At 52.1% G+C, this 16,158-nt stretch overlaps 1 protein-coding gene across 1 annotated transcript; it reads left to right on the top strand.

The window, feature by feature from the left end:
- The first annotated feature begins 502 nt into the window (after positions 1 to 502).
- On the top strand, positions 503 to 10,455 carry LOC140916979 (programmed cell death protein 1-like). Its single transcript, XM_073358876.1, has 5 exons — positions 503 to 512; positions 2,805 to 3,143; positions 5,896 to 6,045; positions 7,464 to 7,498; positions 8,830 to 10,455. The coding sequence occupies exons 1-5, from the start codon at positions 503 to 505 to the stop codon at positions 9,022 to 9,024; spliced, it is 729 nt and encodes a 242-aa protein (XP_073214977.1). The 3' UTR covers positions 9,025 to 10,455.
- The last annotated feature ends 5,703 nt before the right edge of the window (positions 10,456 to 16,158 follow it).

Raw genomic sequence — 16,158 nt, 5'->3', positions numbered from 1 at the left:
TCTGTGCTGGGCCAGCTGGCCCCAGTGGGCTATAAGAGGAGGCCCCTGGGGCCCCTGGGTGAATCAGGGCACAGAGTCAGTCTGGAAAGGGGGAAGAGAGAGAACAGATGTGGGGTACTCACTGGGAATAGGGAGAGAGGCCAGAAGCAGGAAGATCCTTGGGAGTGACTACTAGAGTCCCCTGGGACTGGAGCGTGCAAGAGAGACCGGATGAGACAGAGACTGCAGAAGAAGGGCTGGAGATGGGAGCTGCCAGAGGTGGCGGGTTTGGGACCTGGGAGAAGGCAGAAGAGCAGCGGAGGAGCTGACTGTTGCTATCTCCAGGGCTAGAGCGCTGGACCCCAAGGAACTGGGAGAGGGTGGGGGGTGTGTGTGACGGATGCTCGGCTGTGTGTGTGGGGGTGGTTCCCGCTGAGAAGAGCAGGGTTGCACTCTAATTAGAAGGACTGGGGTGGCTGTCCCGGGCCAGAGGAAAAGACAAGGACTTACAGAGAGTCCGGGCATGGTCCAAGGTGCTGGGCTGTGTTAGGTGGGCATGGAGGGATGAGATGTCTTGAGTTTTAAAGATGGCTTACACTGTGTATTGGAAATAGATAGTGATTGGGACTTGGGGTTATGGACTTATTTGCATCATGTTTTCTTAATGAACTGTCCCCAAGGAGGGATATTATTGAAGCAAGAGAGCCTGGCGTAGAACCCATGGGTTACCAGAGGGGGGAACTGAGGCATGTATGCCTGACATGCTGTGGCCTGCCGCATGGGAATTCTCTGGGTCGGCCTGTTCAGTACTTGAAGATCAGGTCCCTTGCGGTGTCTAGTTGGGCGCTTAAAATAACTATTCATTTTGGAAAGCCTTGGCCCTCGGGGGTCTCTGTGTATGATCTAGAGTCCACTGTCTCCCTCTTTGCACCCTTGAATCATCACTTGCCTCAGTCCTGCGGTGATGCCATAGGCCATTCTCTACCCTCAGTCGTTGGCCCAGTCCACGCAGCTGACGTCAACGGGAGTTCCATAGGCCGAGCACAGGTACGATATGACCCAGAATTCGGAGCTTAGGGCATCAGTCTGTTGCTACAGAGTTGATTGTGTTATTACCCCTTCAACACCCGGCGGAGAGAAGAGGTGACAGAGAGCGACAAATGAGGCATCACGCGTACCTTTCCAACTAGCCATGTGGGCTTCTCAGGGTAGGCAGGGTAGCTTCACGCACCCTGACTGGAATCAGGTACACAATCAGTTATGCCCCCACCCCACCCTGTAAATCAACTCTGCGTCAGTTTCACCTGCTGGCTTTCAGAGGCAAAATCAGCCACAGAAAGGATGACTAACATGGTATAAAAATAGATCCTAATTTTCATATGAAACAGCTGGAAGTTCCTCTGCGGTCAAGTGGGTGCAACCGAGAGCTGAATTTGGCCCCGTATAAACATTTAATAGAACAGTTATTACCAATGATTAAACGTTAGCTAGTTATTTAGCACCAATACCAGACCCTTTGTTGTCAAGATCCCATTGATTTCAATGGAGTTAGGCCAGCAGGGCTTTGTATTCAGTGCCGTGTGGCACATACAGATAAAGAGCTTCCGCTTGAGAAGGTAGACACAACAAACAGTTAATACATATCTTTTAATTCCGGCAAAAATCTGCAAAAGTGACTAGAGATTTTGAAGACCTGGCTTGAGACACCCAAGTGTGCCCCACTCATTGGGAACTCCGCAGTACATAGAGCTCTCCGGGAGATTTCCAAACCCTCAGTGCCCAGAGGTTTTCAGAACAGCCAGCTGCCAATGAGGCAGGGGAAGGTGAAGCTCTTGTAAATTTCCTAGACTCTGGGTGGGCCCCATATTGCTGACGAACAAGGAAAAGAACCAATGCTAAATGTTTTAGCTTTAAATTCTGGTCGCTGCTCTGCATACATACCATGGAGGAGACAGAGCGTTAATCACCACTTAGACTCATGACACCTTTTTGTCTGACAATAATGAGTCAGTAATAAATTAACCAATTAATTACAGATGTGCAGCACTTTTCATCTTCCCCTGGCTTTACAACACTCTTCTATCAGTTGCTCTCAAAGCACTTTAAAAAAGAGGGATCGTTAGTCCCATTTTATAGAGGGGGAAACTGAGGCAAGTGACTTGTCCAAGGTCACCCAACTTGCCAGTGACTGATCCAGGAATGTAACCCAGCTCTTCTGAGTCCCAGTCTAGTGCTCTACCCACTGCATCACACTGCCTCTCTGTGCACCTTTGAGGTAGGAGGCTCAGGCATAGACTGAGAATGCAGCATCCCTCACAAGGACTGCACAGAGCTTCCCAATGCCTGTGAGACAGCCACAACAGGGACAGGGGTTGAATTTCGTTTTGTCTAAGGGGAGCAATGTTTGCTGCGCTGACGCATACCCATGGTTAACCATTTCTCAGGCTGTCAGCACATACATTGCGGCTGGATCCTCCCTCTGCTTTTAGTGGTGGGGGGATTGGGAAAGGCCAAAGATCCAAACACTCCAGGCTAGGGACTGCCTTTGTTCTACTCATTCATACAGCACCTTGTACGATAGGGCCCTGATCTTTGACTGAAGCCTCTAGGTGCTACCACCCTATCAATAATAACCATTGTCTGTTCTGTGTTTGTAGAGCACCCAGCGCAGGGGGGTCCTGATGCAGCACGAGGGCTGCTGGGTGCGCTGGTAATTCAAAGAATAAATAAATAATAATGGTTTGTGCAATGTGCCTGCGAGGCCCATCAGTGTATCGGCTCCTGCTGATCACGGTGTCCTGTTCTTTGTGTCTTTCCTTTCTCAGAAACAGTGACGTTTTCTCCGGAGAAGCTATCCTTGCCTGTGGGCGACACAGCCAGCTTCTTCTGCAATATTACCACGGCGAACTTCCCTCAGTTTGATTATAGTTTAAACTGGTACAAAAAGATCAATTCCACTTACACACAAAAAATTGCTGAGTTTAATGGGAATGCAAATAAATTCCCGAAGGAGAAATTCACCCTTATCAACCATACCTCGTCTGTTGAGATAAGGATTCTGCACCTAACTGAGAATGACAGTGGCAAGTACTACTGCGGGCTGATCGCTTTCTCCTCGCCCAGTAAAGTGGTGGAAAGCAACGTGTCCCAGCTCATAGTTACAGGTTTGTTTCAAAGATAGTATAACGAGCAAGCCTGTATGCGTGTCTACCGCAGCCCTCTGCTGGAGGGGCTCAGAGCAGCCCAGCTGTGTGCCAGAGACCCTGCGTTAGTGGTAGGGGCTTGTGCTTTTGGAGCGGGAGAGGCTGAGCTCTGTCCTCCGTGCTGCGGGGAAGTTCCAGGCGTCCATGCGACGCAGTGAGGCTGAAGATTTGCTACAATGCTCTGGCTTTGGCTGTGGGCTGAGTGATATTTCCAGTCCAGAATTCCCCCCACCCCGTGATGCCCTAACGAGCTCGGTTAGAATGTGCAGTTCCCAGCTGCTCAAATCAATCAGCATCTCTGGCTGTGGAGTTCGTGTCTGCTGGTGGTCAGCCAGAGCCTTCGCTTGCTGCTCTGCAGGGTGTATGTCGGGGCTCCTCTTTCCAACCAATATATTAGGGTAGCACCCAAAGGCACCACTCCGGGACCACGGACCCCAGGGTTAGACACTGTTACGTGTGATTTCCTGGCCAGAGTGAAAGTAGTAATGGTCTCTGGTGTGATGTTAACAAACCACACGGCCACATTTCCAGCAGCTGACCTGAATCGAGGCCAGATCTGTGCTGGGGCAGGCCCCACTGGGCTCACTGCGGGTAACTGAAAGCAAGTTGGTGGGGGGAGAGCTTGACCCACATCAAGCACCCGGTGCACAGTTGTGATACTTCAGAAATAATAAACCGTGGCATTTTACCTGGCAGCAGTCACTCGGCCATGGATATTTTCTTATTTTACTGTCCCAGCCCAGCTAATTATCTGGTGCCACTGAAAGGACCTCTCACCCATGGCCACATGCTTCCTGACACCACAGTCAACAGGGAGGTGGAAGCCCAAGTCCATAAGCATCTCTTGCCCTTCCACTAAAGCCCAGCTCCTTTACGTTGCATGTTTTAGATGCTGAAGGCTCACGCCCCTGACAACCCTGTTGTCTGTATTTATGCAGCTGTCGCGTATTAGAAAAGGGTGCTGCAGGTGGAGTTTGAACTCCTGTAGATCTAAGATGCATGGGACGAGCAGGGACTATTATTATTATTATTATCTTTTATGGAAGCACCAGTGAGGCCCCATCATGGGCCAGGACCCCATGGTGCTAGGCGCTGTACAGACACAGATCAAAAAGCCGATCCCTGCCCCACAGAGCTCACAGTGTAACATAGGTGCTGGAACTAGGGATGCGCGGGGGGTGTGCAGCCCCACCACATCCCCTGGCTTGAAGTGGTTTCCATTATATCCAGGGCTTACAGTTTGGTTCAATGGCTCTCAGCACCCCCGCTATACAAAATGTTCCAGCACCCCTGACATGTCAGAGTGCAATACTTGCCCTTTAGAGCTGGATGAAACTTTTCAATCCCATTTTTTGGGGTCAAAAGTGGCCTTTTTAGAAAGGAAAAATGTTGTGAAAAACCGTTTTTGGTGATGGTTTTGATCGAAGACATAGAAACGGTCATTGAAATGGCTATCGGCATTCTTTTGTTTGCCAAACACAGGAGGGAGGGGGCTTTTATGCTCACCAAAAGCACGTTTGTCAGTAAACAACATCGACCACTTCAGGAATCTTTTTGATTTGAAAATGTCATGAAAGTTTTTGAAAAAAAAAAAAAAAGAGAGAAAAGGGGCCATTTGCAGCCTGTGAAATGGAAATATTTCAATTTGTTTTGTGAATTAAATTGCCCCCCCCCACCAATCTAGCAGCTCTAATTGCCTTAGTCCGTGTGACTATGTGTCCCTCTGGCAAACAACTCAAGTGACTCTGACAGCCTCCTACTTACACAGAGCTAATGGGATTACACCTGTATCTCCCAGGTCCCTCAATGGCTATTAGTTAAGAGGGTCAGGGATACAACCCCATGCTCTGGGTGTCCTAAGCCTCTGACTGCCAGAAACTGGACAACAGGGGATGGATCACTTGATAATTGCCCTGTTCTGTTCATTTCCTCTGAAGCACCTGGCATTGGCCATGGTCAGAACACAGGATACTGGGCTAGATGGACCATTGGTCTGACCCACTATGGCCGTTCTTATGTTCTTATCTCAGCTGATACAGATGTGTGCTGGGTGCAAAGGTTCTGGGTTTGGCTGCTAATATTGATGGATGGTGCCTGTACATATGTGGCCACCAGTTCGTTACACAGTCTTACACTGGGCCAGAGCCTCTTCCAGCTGACCCTATTACCCAGAACCGCCTAATCGAATGGAGGCAGGGGGGCACGGGGTTACTTTGAGTACAAATGTTTCATCTTGCCTTTGTTTTGATCAAATGAAATAGAAGCTGGAGCTAAGCAGGGGCCTGGACTGATTGGGTGGCACTAGGAAGATCTAGGAAGACAGGGCTGGAAGAGACACTCTGGGTCATTGAGTCCATTCCCCGGCTGTCACGGCAGTCCCGTCATACGACCCCACGGTGTGACGACAGCACCAGTGCTAGGTCTGACAAACGGTGTGAAATTCACCTTTGTCCAGCGGGCTGGTGCAAGCCGGGAACACCAGTTAAGTCCTGCTTATGCCACAGGTTGAAACTCAATGGGTGTAGGGCTCCCTTAAGAGCTGTGAACTCCAGCCATGCGGTGCAAATGACAGATCAGTGGCGCTGAGGCTGGGCCATGGCCCCTCTGTGAGGAGGCAGAGGGGGCGGCTTGTCGTGCTGGAGGAGAGGACTTGGTTTGCTTTGTATTTCACAGAGACTGCAGTGGTTCTCCTTTTTTATTTGCAATTCCCTAGAAGGAGGGCCCACCACCATTCCCAACGTGACCGAGGACAACCAGGCGGGCGACTTTAAAGTGCCAGTCATCATTGGCGTGAGCATCGCTGCGGCCATGCTGCTGGGGCCGATCACCTATGTGCTCTTCATCACCACGCGCCGGACGGGAGGTGCGTCGTGGCAGGGCGAGCGCGGCCCCGGCAGTCTGCTGCCCTTCCCAGCCGGTGCCTCTGCTGGGGGAAAGCCAGGGCTAGCTGGAGAAAAAAGGGTGCGGGACAGGAGGGGTGCTTAGGGACTGTGGTGAGCAGAGGCTTGTATAGACGGACCCGACAGGGCCACTGTGGATGGGAGGGCTAGCTCAGCCATTCTGCCTCCATCCCGAGAGGTGCTGAGTGCCGTGGAGCTTGGTGGGCTGAACGCTGAGGCCCTTCTGGGGTGTTAACGTGGGCAAAATTCCCCTTGGCTTCACTGGGAGTGGACAGTGCTCAGCGCCTCCCAGGATTGGGCCCCAACTCTCTGACATTCCCCCAACCCCGCATTAGACTGGCTCAGCCCATGGTAGGGCCAGTGTGGGGGACGGGACAAGGAGCCTACCCCCTGCCTGGAGCCCCTGTGTAAAGGGCAGCTAGCCCCCAGCCCTGCAGGCATGTGGCTGGCTCCCTGTCTGGGTTGGGCAGGGCTGTGGCCTGTGGAGCTGGCTCTGTGGTCCCAAGGGAAGGCGTGGTGGGTGCCCTTCCACGGGAGTGGGGTTGTGCCTCCCAGAGCTCTCCTCCACGCTGCCCCTTCCTCAGGCCTGGGCCTTAGTGAGCCCACAGTGGGCAGGGCTGTCTGAGTGCAGGGTCCCCAGCTGTTCAGCTTGTCTGGTCCGTCGGCCCCACAGCCACTCAGTGCAGCGCTCTGTCCCCGTCCAGCGGCGGCTGGACTCGATGAGCCTGCTGCAGCCTCGGCTAGCAGAGCTGGGGCGCATTGATTGTGTATCCATCGGCTGGTCTCTCCACTAGGCAGGCTGAACGTTGGCTGCTGGCTACCAGAAACTGAGGGCGCAGCGTGGCCAGGGAGACGCCCGGCGGCTGCCCAGAGACCTGTGAGGAGATTCCAGCCCACCAGTCCCAGCAGGGCTCTTCAGCCTTGATACCTGGGCTAGTGGCTTGGATCTAGGAGCTCAGCTCCTCACACATGCTCATGGCATAAGAACCTGAACAGAGCAGAATAGGGTCTGGCCCTAGTGATCAATTGCTCATGATCAGGGCGTTAGAGTAGACAAACAGGGCACGATTCTCCGCACAATGGGTCTCTGCTCCAGAATGCTGGGCCCAGCCCTGCAGTTCGTGCGCTGGTGACTCTCCTGCTGGCTTTCAGGGGAGCCTAGGGGACGTATGTCTGGATTGGTGGATGCCGGCACACCCTCCAGTGGGATCTTGCACAGGGAAGGGGCTGGTGTGGGGTGGAGTCTGTGCAGCCCCAGAGTCGTTTGCAGGGAGCTGTAATGCTGCGGGAAGCTGAGCTAAGTCTGACGCCCACTCCCCCCTGTGATGTTCGCTGCAGCCCAGCTCCTGTGCATGGTCTAACCAAATGTGTTACTTTGCAGGGCAGCAGAAACCACATCGTGAAAACGCACTCTTGGTAAGTTCCCTGTCACTCACGTGCGGCTGCACTGCTGTGGAGTGTCGCCGGGCGGGAAAGAACCTGGACTTGCCAGGTCTTTAGTAGCAAGTGCCCAGATTTACGCCAGGACCCGCAGCCAAAACTGCACAATGCCATAGCTTCTCACCCGTCCCCACAGCCCAGTCCGAGTCCTTCAAGGGCCAGTGCAACCAGGCACCTTCCAGCAAATGAGGAGAAGCGAGAGAGAGAAAAGAAACAGAATGAAAGACTCTTAGATGCAGCCAAAGTACTTTGGTTTGCAGCCAATGTATCATTATTATCAATAATCATAATGGATTGACTATCTATTTATATGGCCCCTTTTATCTTCAAATAGCCCCCAGCGCTCTGAGCAGCAACACAAACACTTCTGATAAGGATTGCTAATGTGGTGTGTGTCGGTGTTCAGCAGCCCCATGGCACAGCGAAGAATATTGCATTGGAAATAGCCAGGGGGAGAATGCAATTCTCTGAGCTGCAGTTGGACTGGGACAATTGGATTAACGTCCCTCCTCTTGATAAAAGGGCCATGGGTGTGTGGACCTTGATTATATGTCAGCCCCCAAAGGTGGCACCCGCAGCTCACAGTGTGTCCGACTGCCATGCTGGGACACCTGGGCCAGCCTTGACGCAGAGAGGAGTGCTCCCTGCAAAATCACTAGCACCTCCTGTCCTTTGCAGACGTCCTGTCCAGTTACTAGCCAAGTCCAGTCCTCTGAGTTTGTGAGAGCTGATGGGATTACAGTGCAAGGTGCTTTGACTGCAGCCTTGCTGAGTTCATAGAGTTGGTTGCTCTCTAATAATGCCTTATAGTGAGAGACTAAAGAAGCTCAATCTATTTAGTTTATCCAAGAGGAGGTTAAGAGATAACTTGATCACAGTCTGTAAGTATCTACCCAGGGAAGAGATTGAATCTGGCAGAAAAAGGCATGACTGGAAGCTGAAGCTAGACCAATTCAGACTAGAAGCCTAGTGCATGTTTTTAATTCAGGGTCATTAACCACTGGAGCCACCTACCTGGGGAGGTGGTGGATTCTCCATCTTGTAGAATCTATACATCGAGGCTTTTAAAAAGGTACCCTCCTGCTCAAAGAGAAGTTCTGGGCTTGAGGCAGGAATTATTGGCTGAGGTCCTCTGGCTTGTGCTATATGGGAGGTCAGAATGGCCGGTCACTGTCGTCTGTTCTGGCCCTAAAAGGTCTGAATCTGTGGGAGCATGCCTGCGTGTGCCTGTGTGTGGGGTACATAGAGAAGCCAGGCGTGTGTGGATGTGACTCTTCGTAAGCATGCCCCCTCTTGTTGTTGTGCAGAAGAAAGAACAGGTGACGACCTACACAGTGGATTATGGCGTGTTGGAATTCCAGCAGGAGGAGCACACAGAGGCTCCGGTGGAGAGTTACCCACCCGACAACACAGAGTATGCCGTCATCGTGTTCCCTGAAGAGAAGCCTGTCACCCCAGAAAGGGGGAAGAAAACGAAACACCAGAGGACCTGTCAAATCTGAGCCCAGCCCTGCTGATGGGTCAGGAGCCCGACCGTGCTTCTCCTTCTCCTTTGTCCTCTCTTTACAGCTTTCTCGGAGGCTTTCGGACAGGAAGGCCTGGCAGCAGCATCTGCACTATTTGTGCACGCTGCGCCCGGTTGTACGTCAGCCCCTGACTCTCCTTCTTCCCCGATTTGGACAGCCGCTCGGATGACTGACATTTTACGGCAGCCGTCATCGGGATCCTTCCCTCCTCCAGCAGGTCGCAAGCAATTGTTTGCTGCTAAGGAAGACATGCGGTCAGAACACGCTTCAGGGTCTGGACTAATGGACATGTGGTTCGAGCCCTGTGCTGCCGTGGCGGAGAGCCATGTTCAATCCCGGTCCTTGGTTTCTTGCACTGCAGGGGTGTATCGTGGAGGTGGCATGATCCAGCCCTGGGGGTGGGGGAGAAAGAGGTAGAGTCATGTGTCACTCAGCTGTTACCCTATTGGTCAGTGATGCTGGGCTCCAAAGAGAAGCCGTGCCAGTCCTCCTCGTTCATTAGGATGGTGGTGGCAAAGCTGGGTCTAAAGGATGGGAGAGGGTAAACCGGTGGAAAAGCGTGGGATCTTTAGGGCTGGAAGGTGGATGCAGGGGAACCTGCATGGAAGATGCTACCATAAACCGTTAGAGCCCAATTCTGCCTTGCTTATGGTCTAGGGATACAAGCTGCCACCTCACAGATAAACTAATGCTGACCTGCAGCTCTGATATTTCAGTCCTTGGGCTCCCCAGTCATGCCAAACGGAGCGCAAACCTGCCTCTTTTGACTTCCTGCTGGGTTTGACCCGACTAAGAAATCTTAACATTGGGAGAAATTCGTGAATGCATGCCACTGGCTGCAGTGTAAAAGGATACTATGAAACAGATTGCAGCTCTGATGGGTTCTCATCACCACAGGGGCTGCAGCACCCAGCTGAAGTCAGTGGGTCTTCTTGGGTGCAGCGGACTGGAGCAGGTTGCTCCTTCTGTATTGTACCGAGCTAGGGGCTTCTCCTAGCTTTGTGTGAGAAGCTGCGTTGCATGTAACTGTTTATTTAAAAAGACTAGTGGGAAATGTACTGTAATGTGTTTTTTCTTTTCTGTAGTTTTTGTCACATATTTGCACTTGAAATTTAAGAGCTCCGGGTGGATGGAGCTGGATTGGCACCAAATCAGGTAGAAATCTGACCAGTGCACGGGCAGAGGAGATGGCAAGAATGCCGAGTGATTCTAGTGAGGCACAGAGACTGTGAAACTCTTAGGAACGCCTTACTTCTTGACCAGCCCTGCCGGACTCAATGGGGCTGTTAGAACAGTAAGGTGTCACTCCTGGGGTTCACAGTCAACCTGGGGGCTTGATCCTGTTGAGTGGGTGCTTTGCCCTTAGCTTCGGCTACAGGGAGATCAGGACCCAGGAATTTACACTGAAGTGGTTGAAGGTCTTTGTGAATAAAAAGAAGCTTTAACTTTACCTTCAGTTTTGTTCCTTGCTTCTGGACTAATATGAGGTGAGGAAAAGGCTGGAGATTGGGCTGGGGCTGTCTTTTTGTCCTGTGTCTGTACAGCACTTAGGGCAAGGGAGTCCGCAAAAAGGGCACAGAAACCAACACTGGAAGACAAAAGACATACCAAGGAACGGACATGCCTGTGATCTAAACTGACTACACATCGCTAGGAACAGGGGCGGCAGGTTTGTATAATTTTTGGTGATGCCCAGAATGGTCCAAGTCCCGCCCTGCTCCCTCCACAGCTGCCCAAGGCTCTGGGAGGGAGTTTGGATGCGGAAGGGGGTTTGGGGTGCAGGCTCTGGGACGAAGTGTGGGTGTGGGAGGGGTTCGGGCTCTGGGATGGAGTTTGGGTGTTGGGTGCAGGCTCTGGGCTGGGGCAGGGATGAGGAGTTTGGAGTGCAGCAGGAAGGCTGCCCTGGGGCTGGGGCAGGGGGCCAGAGAGGAGAACTCCCCTCAGTCCTCTCCCTGCCAGCAGCAGCAAGCTCTGGAGGAGAGGGGGACAGGGGGCCCCCTCCCCAGCACGACACTCACCCAAGCCCTCCTAAGCTGCTGCTCAGGAGGTCCAGTCAGGCTAAGCCCCCCCCTCCCTCGGAGTCAACTCGGAGTTGTTTGCTGCCCGGGGGAGTGGGGGGGTTGCCATGCACCTGCTCCCCTCCTCCCTCTGAAGGCGCAGCAGCCACCTCAGCCTGCCCCCAGCGCCATTCCCTTGTAGCGGCCAGCGAGGGAACACAATGCAGAGCTGCAGGGGGCAGCTGCTCGCTGCCCAGGGCAGGCAGGGATGCTCGGGGGAGGCACGCGGGGGCGGCAGGCGGGGCCGGGGAGAGACCAGATCCTGAACATTGGTGGAGCCGGCCCCCTGGGCCCTGAATTTGCTGGAGCCCAGGCACCACGGGCCCATATAACTCGCCGCCCCTGCCTAGGAAAGGATCAGTAATAACCAATCTCTCATGCATATTGAGTGATGCCCATTGGTTTCTTTTTCTTACCACTGACTGAATTACCTCATGAAATCTCAAATTCCCAGAGAGGGTTATATCCTACAAATCCTTTGCTCACATGAGTGGCCCTGGAGGGCAGGTTTTGGGATCCAACCAGTGCGGGGTATCTGTGGATGTGAGGTCTATCAGAACTGGTCAGCTGGTAGGATTAGGGCCACAGAGCCCACTTGGACATTCATCGAATCATAGAAATGTTGGCTGGAAGGGCTCTCGAGAAGTCATCAAATCCAGCTCCCTGTGCCGAGGCAGGACCAAGTAACCCTAGACCGTCCCTGACAGGTGTTTGTCCGACCTGTTCATAAACGCCTCCAACGATGGGGATTCCACAACTTCCCTTGGAAGCTTGTTCCGGAGCTTAACTACCCTGAGGGTTAGAAGGCTTTTCCTAATATCTAACCTACATCTCTCTTGATGTAGATTAAGCCCATTATGTCTTATCCGACCTTCAGTGGACATGGAGAACCATTGATCACAGTCCTCTTTAAAACAGCCCTTAGTATATTTGAAGACTGTTACCAGGTCCCCCATGAGTCTTCTTTTCTCAAGACTAAATATGCCCTGTTTTCTTAACCTTTCCTCATAGGTCAGCTTTTCTAAATCTTTTATAGTTTTTCTTGGTCTTCTCTGGACTCTCCAATTTATCCACATCTTTCTGAAAGTGGGGCACCCAGAAATGGAAACAGTACCCCAGCTGGGACTTCCCCAGTGCTGAGTAGAGCAGGACAATTACTTCCTGTGTCTTAAATACAACGCTCCTGTTAATACACCTCAGAATGACATTAGCCTTTTTCATTAATGCATCACACTGTTGACTCATATCCAATCTATGATCCACTAGAACCCCAGATCCTCTTCTGCACTATCACCTAGCCAGTTATTCCACATTTTTAGCTGTGCATTTGCTTTTTCCTTCCTAAGTGCAGTCCTTTGCACTTGTCTCCACTGAATTCCATCTGGTTGAATTCAGACCAATTCTCTAATTTGTCAAGATCATTTTGACTCCTAAGCCTGTCTTCCAAAGTGCTTGCAACATTGTGCGGTCTGGTCTCAAACCGGACTGAGGACCCCTGCGTGTGTGTGAACAACCTCCCTGGAGCCAAGTCGTGAAGGGCTTCTTGCATGAGCTAAGCTCTGTCGCCTCAGACCCGAAGACTGTACAGCAAGTGGGCTGGGGACAAGTCACCAAACTGAAAGAGTTCTGATAAGCATCAGCCATTTGCTTTTAATAGTGAGCCCAGGCTATATTTGCTGAGTGCATCAGAAAGCACAGAAGACGTGGAGGCCACGGGGGTGGAGTGCTAACTCAGTCAGCAGTTTTGTTTTTCGCTTTCCCGTAAGACCTGACACTTTCTAGATGCAGCCCCGGGACCGGTTCACTTTTTCCACTCTGCCTCCAGAGCAGAGAGAGGAATCGGAACTTCAGGGCGTTGCTGGCCGCGCGATTGCAGTCGTGTGCTGCGGTCTGCTGAGCGCACACACGTGTTTGTGGATGGACCCTGCCAGGTGCTGGTTTACTTCTCCCTGTGCTTTCCACCAGCCAAGGAAACACAGTTTGGGGCTGTAGTGTGCGGGGGCAGGGGCCAGGAATAAATGGCCTCCTGGAAAACAAGGGTGTTTGCCAAGGGTAGTTTAAGGAAGTTTGAGACATATTCTGGACACACGGAATGAAGTGCTAGTATCATGGCTCCCCCGGCACTAAAAGCACAGGTCTCAACCACTTCAGCTAAAGGAGAAACTCCATTAGTAATAGCAGTAGTAGGCTCTTATCCTCTTTACAGACAAGCCACTAGCGTGGGACAGGACACAGACACTGGGCTAGTGTGGCTTTCAGCAGTAGCTGAACAGAGGATTCCTTAGCCAACCTGCTTGCACAGGGCAGGATGTCATAGGACAGCCAGGGAGGTAAAGTCCTGCACTGCTCCTTGCTGTCGTTCAGAGCAGCGTTCGCTCCTTTCCGGAACCTGCTGCCGGTAACAGCATCTTTGCTGGAGGTCTGGCTCTGGCCTCCCACCTTCTGGCTATGGATAAATGGAGCATTGGGAGGTGCATAGCCGGATACCCCACCCCACCCCATGATTCTGCTCCCCCAAAGCCAACGGTATAACTCCCAGTGACGTCACAGGGAGCATGGGGGTTAAACCCGTGGGTCCTTTGTTGTCCCTGCTCCTTTGCCGTTGCCCTGGGTAGGGATGGGGAAGGGTCTTTCCCCCCATTTCTGCCCCATCACACCTGTAGGAGGCTGGCCAGGATTTTGCCCATCAGCTGGGCACCACCTTCTTGTTGAGGAAGGGCGGATGCAGCTGGGGTGGGGGCATGGCAGGCAGCGGCATTGGGAGCCAGGTGTCAGCAAACAATGCATGTCCCAGCAATGCCTCTGAGACAGCTCCCAGCGTGCCTGGCCCAGCGGGGTGTGGTGTGGAGAGGAGGGAGCCCCCAGTGAGGCTGCAAAGCAATGAACAGAGAGGGGAAGCAGAGAGGAGGGGACAGACAGTGCGTGAGGAGGGCACAAAGAACCTTCCCCTCTTGTGCCCCCAATACCAGAGCCAGGCACAATTGCAGCCCTGAGCTCAGGGAATGGTCCTTCTTAGTGGGGGAAGGAGCCAGGTCTGTCCAGCACCTGGCATAACATGGCCTCTCATCCCAACTGGCACCCAGAAGCCCCACAGTCATAGAAATAGGAAAACGTTAAGGAAAGGGCAGGGAAGAGGCAAGACCATGGGCCATTCCCATTCGCACCAGCCAGCAGAGCCTACAGGATGTGCCGTGGAGAGCAGGTGGGGTCCTCCTCAAGGTGCGTCGGTGGGCGAGCTCATGGCATGTCAGGAGGGACACCAGCGGGGTAATCTCTCCTAGAGCTCCCCTGGGCCGGTGCGGCTCTGCGCCCGATGCAGGCCACAATCTGACCCTCTTCTTTCACCCAGTCTTGCTCTCCGCTCAGGCTGAGCGCGGGCGTGCGTTGAGCTCATAATTCATAGATTCATAGATATTTAGGTCAGAAGGGACCATTATGATCATCTAGTCTGACCTCCTGCACAATGCAGGCCACAGAATTTCACCCACCACTCCTAAAAAAGACCTCACACCTATATCTGTGCTATTGAAGTCCTCAAATTGTAGTTTGAAGACCTCAAGGAGCAGAGAATCCTCCAGCAAGTGACCCATGCCCCATGCTACAGAGGAAGGCGAAAAACCTCCAGGGCCTTCCAATCTGCCCTGGAGGAAAATTCCTTCCCGACCCCAAATATGGCGATCAGCTAAACCCTGAGCATATGGGCAAGATTCATCAGCCAGATACTACAGAAAATTCTTTCCCGGGTAACTTGGATCTTACCCCATCTAAAAACCCATCACAGGCCATTGGGCCTATTTACCATGAATATTTAATTACCAAAACCATGTTATCCCATCATACCATCTCCTCCATAAACTTATCGAGTTTAATCTTAAAGCAAGATAGATCTTTTGCCCCCACTACTTCCCTCGGAAGGCTATTCCAAAACTTCACTCCTCTGATGGTTAGAAACCTTCGTCTAATTTCTAATCTAAATTTCCTAGTGGCCAGTTTATATCCATTTGTTCTTGTGTCCACATTGGTACTGAGTTTAAATAATTCCTCTCCCTCTCTGGTATTTATTCCTCTGATATATTTATAGAGAGCAATCATATCTCCCCTCAACCTTCTTTTAGTTAGGCTAAACAAGCCAAGCTCCCTGAGTCTCCTTTCATAAGACAAGTTTTCCATTCCTCGGATCATCCTAGTAGCCCTTCTCTGTACCTGTTCCAGTTTGAATTCATCCTTCTTAAACATGGGAGACCAGAACTGCACACAGTATTCCAGGTGAGGTCTCACCAGTGCCTTATATAACGGTACTAAAACCTCCTTATCCCTACTGGAAATACCTCTCCTGATGCATCCCAAGACGACATTAGCTTTTTTCACAGCCATATCACATTGGCAGCTCATAGTCATCCTATGATCAACCAATACTCCAAGGTCCTTTTCCTCCTCCGTTACTTCTAGTTGATGCGTCCCTAGCTTATAACTAAAATTCTTGTTATTAATCCCTAAATGCATGACCTTACACTTCTCACTATTAAATTTCATCCTATTCCTATTACTCCAGTTTACAAGGTCATCCAGATCCTCCTGTAGGGTATCCCTGTCCTTCTCTAAATTAGCAATAATCTTCCTTCCCAGGCCATGGGCTGCGACTGCCGTTGGGCGTTGAGGCTGTGAAGGAAACGAGAAAGAGGAAGGGAAGGAAGGGCCGAGGGGGTGGAAGGGGGTTGTGGGGACGGGGCTTTGCTCGTTCTCAGAACAGGAGCAGGCCCCCTCGTTGGCTCCCCCTCCAGCAGGAGATCATGGAGAGGATGTTCGTGCAGGCAGCTCCAGTTCCACTTCACACGAAACCGAGAAAATCAGTACGGGAGGTTCAGGCACATTGTCATTTTCCACGCGGGCTCCCCAGGGCCAGGGGCCGTTCGCCTGCAGAGCTGCTGGCCGTTCAGCAGGAGCTTCCACACCAAACATCTCTCTGGAGAGCCTGCAACTGCTGCACAGGTGGGGCACCCGAAAGACAAGGAGCTCGGCCTCCCTCACACAGAACTCTGCTGATGCTCCTCAG

The sequence above is a fragment of the Lepidochelys kempii genome, chromosome 9 (genome assembly GCF_965140265.1).
Source record: "Lepidochelys kempii isolate rLepKem1 chromosome 9, rLepKem1.hap2, whole genome shotgun sequence".
Lineage (NCBI taxonomy): Eukaryota > Metazoa > Chordata > Testudines > Cheloniidae > Lepidochelys > Lepidochelys kempii.
This window is presented reverse-complemented; position numbering and strand designations above follow the sequence as displayed.

Excerpts from the sequence above, each read along its gene's own strand:
- LOC140916979 (XM_073358876.1), top strand. Across the intron at positions 3,144-5,895 it reads GTCCCAGCTCATAGTTACAG|AAGGAGGGCCCACCACCATT; the intron begins GTTTGTTTCAAA and ends GCAATTCCCTAG. Across the intron at positions 7,499-8,829 it reads ATCGTGAAAACGCACTCTTG|AAGAAAGAACAGGTGACGAC; the intron begins GTAAGTTCCCTG and ends GTTGTTGTGCAG.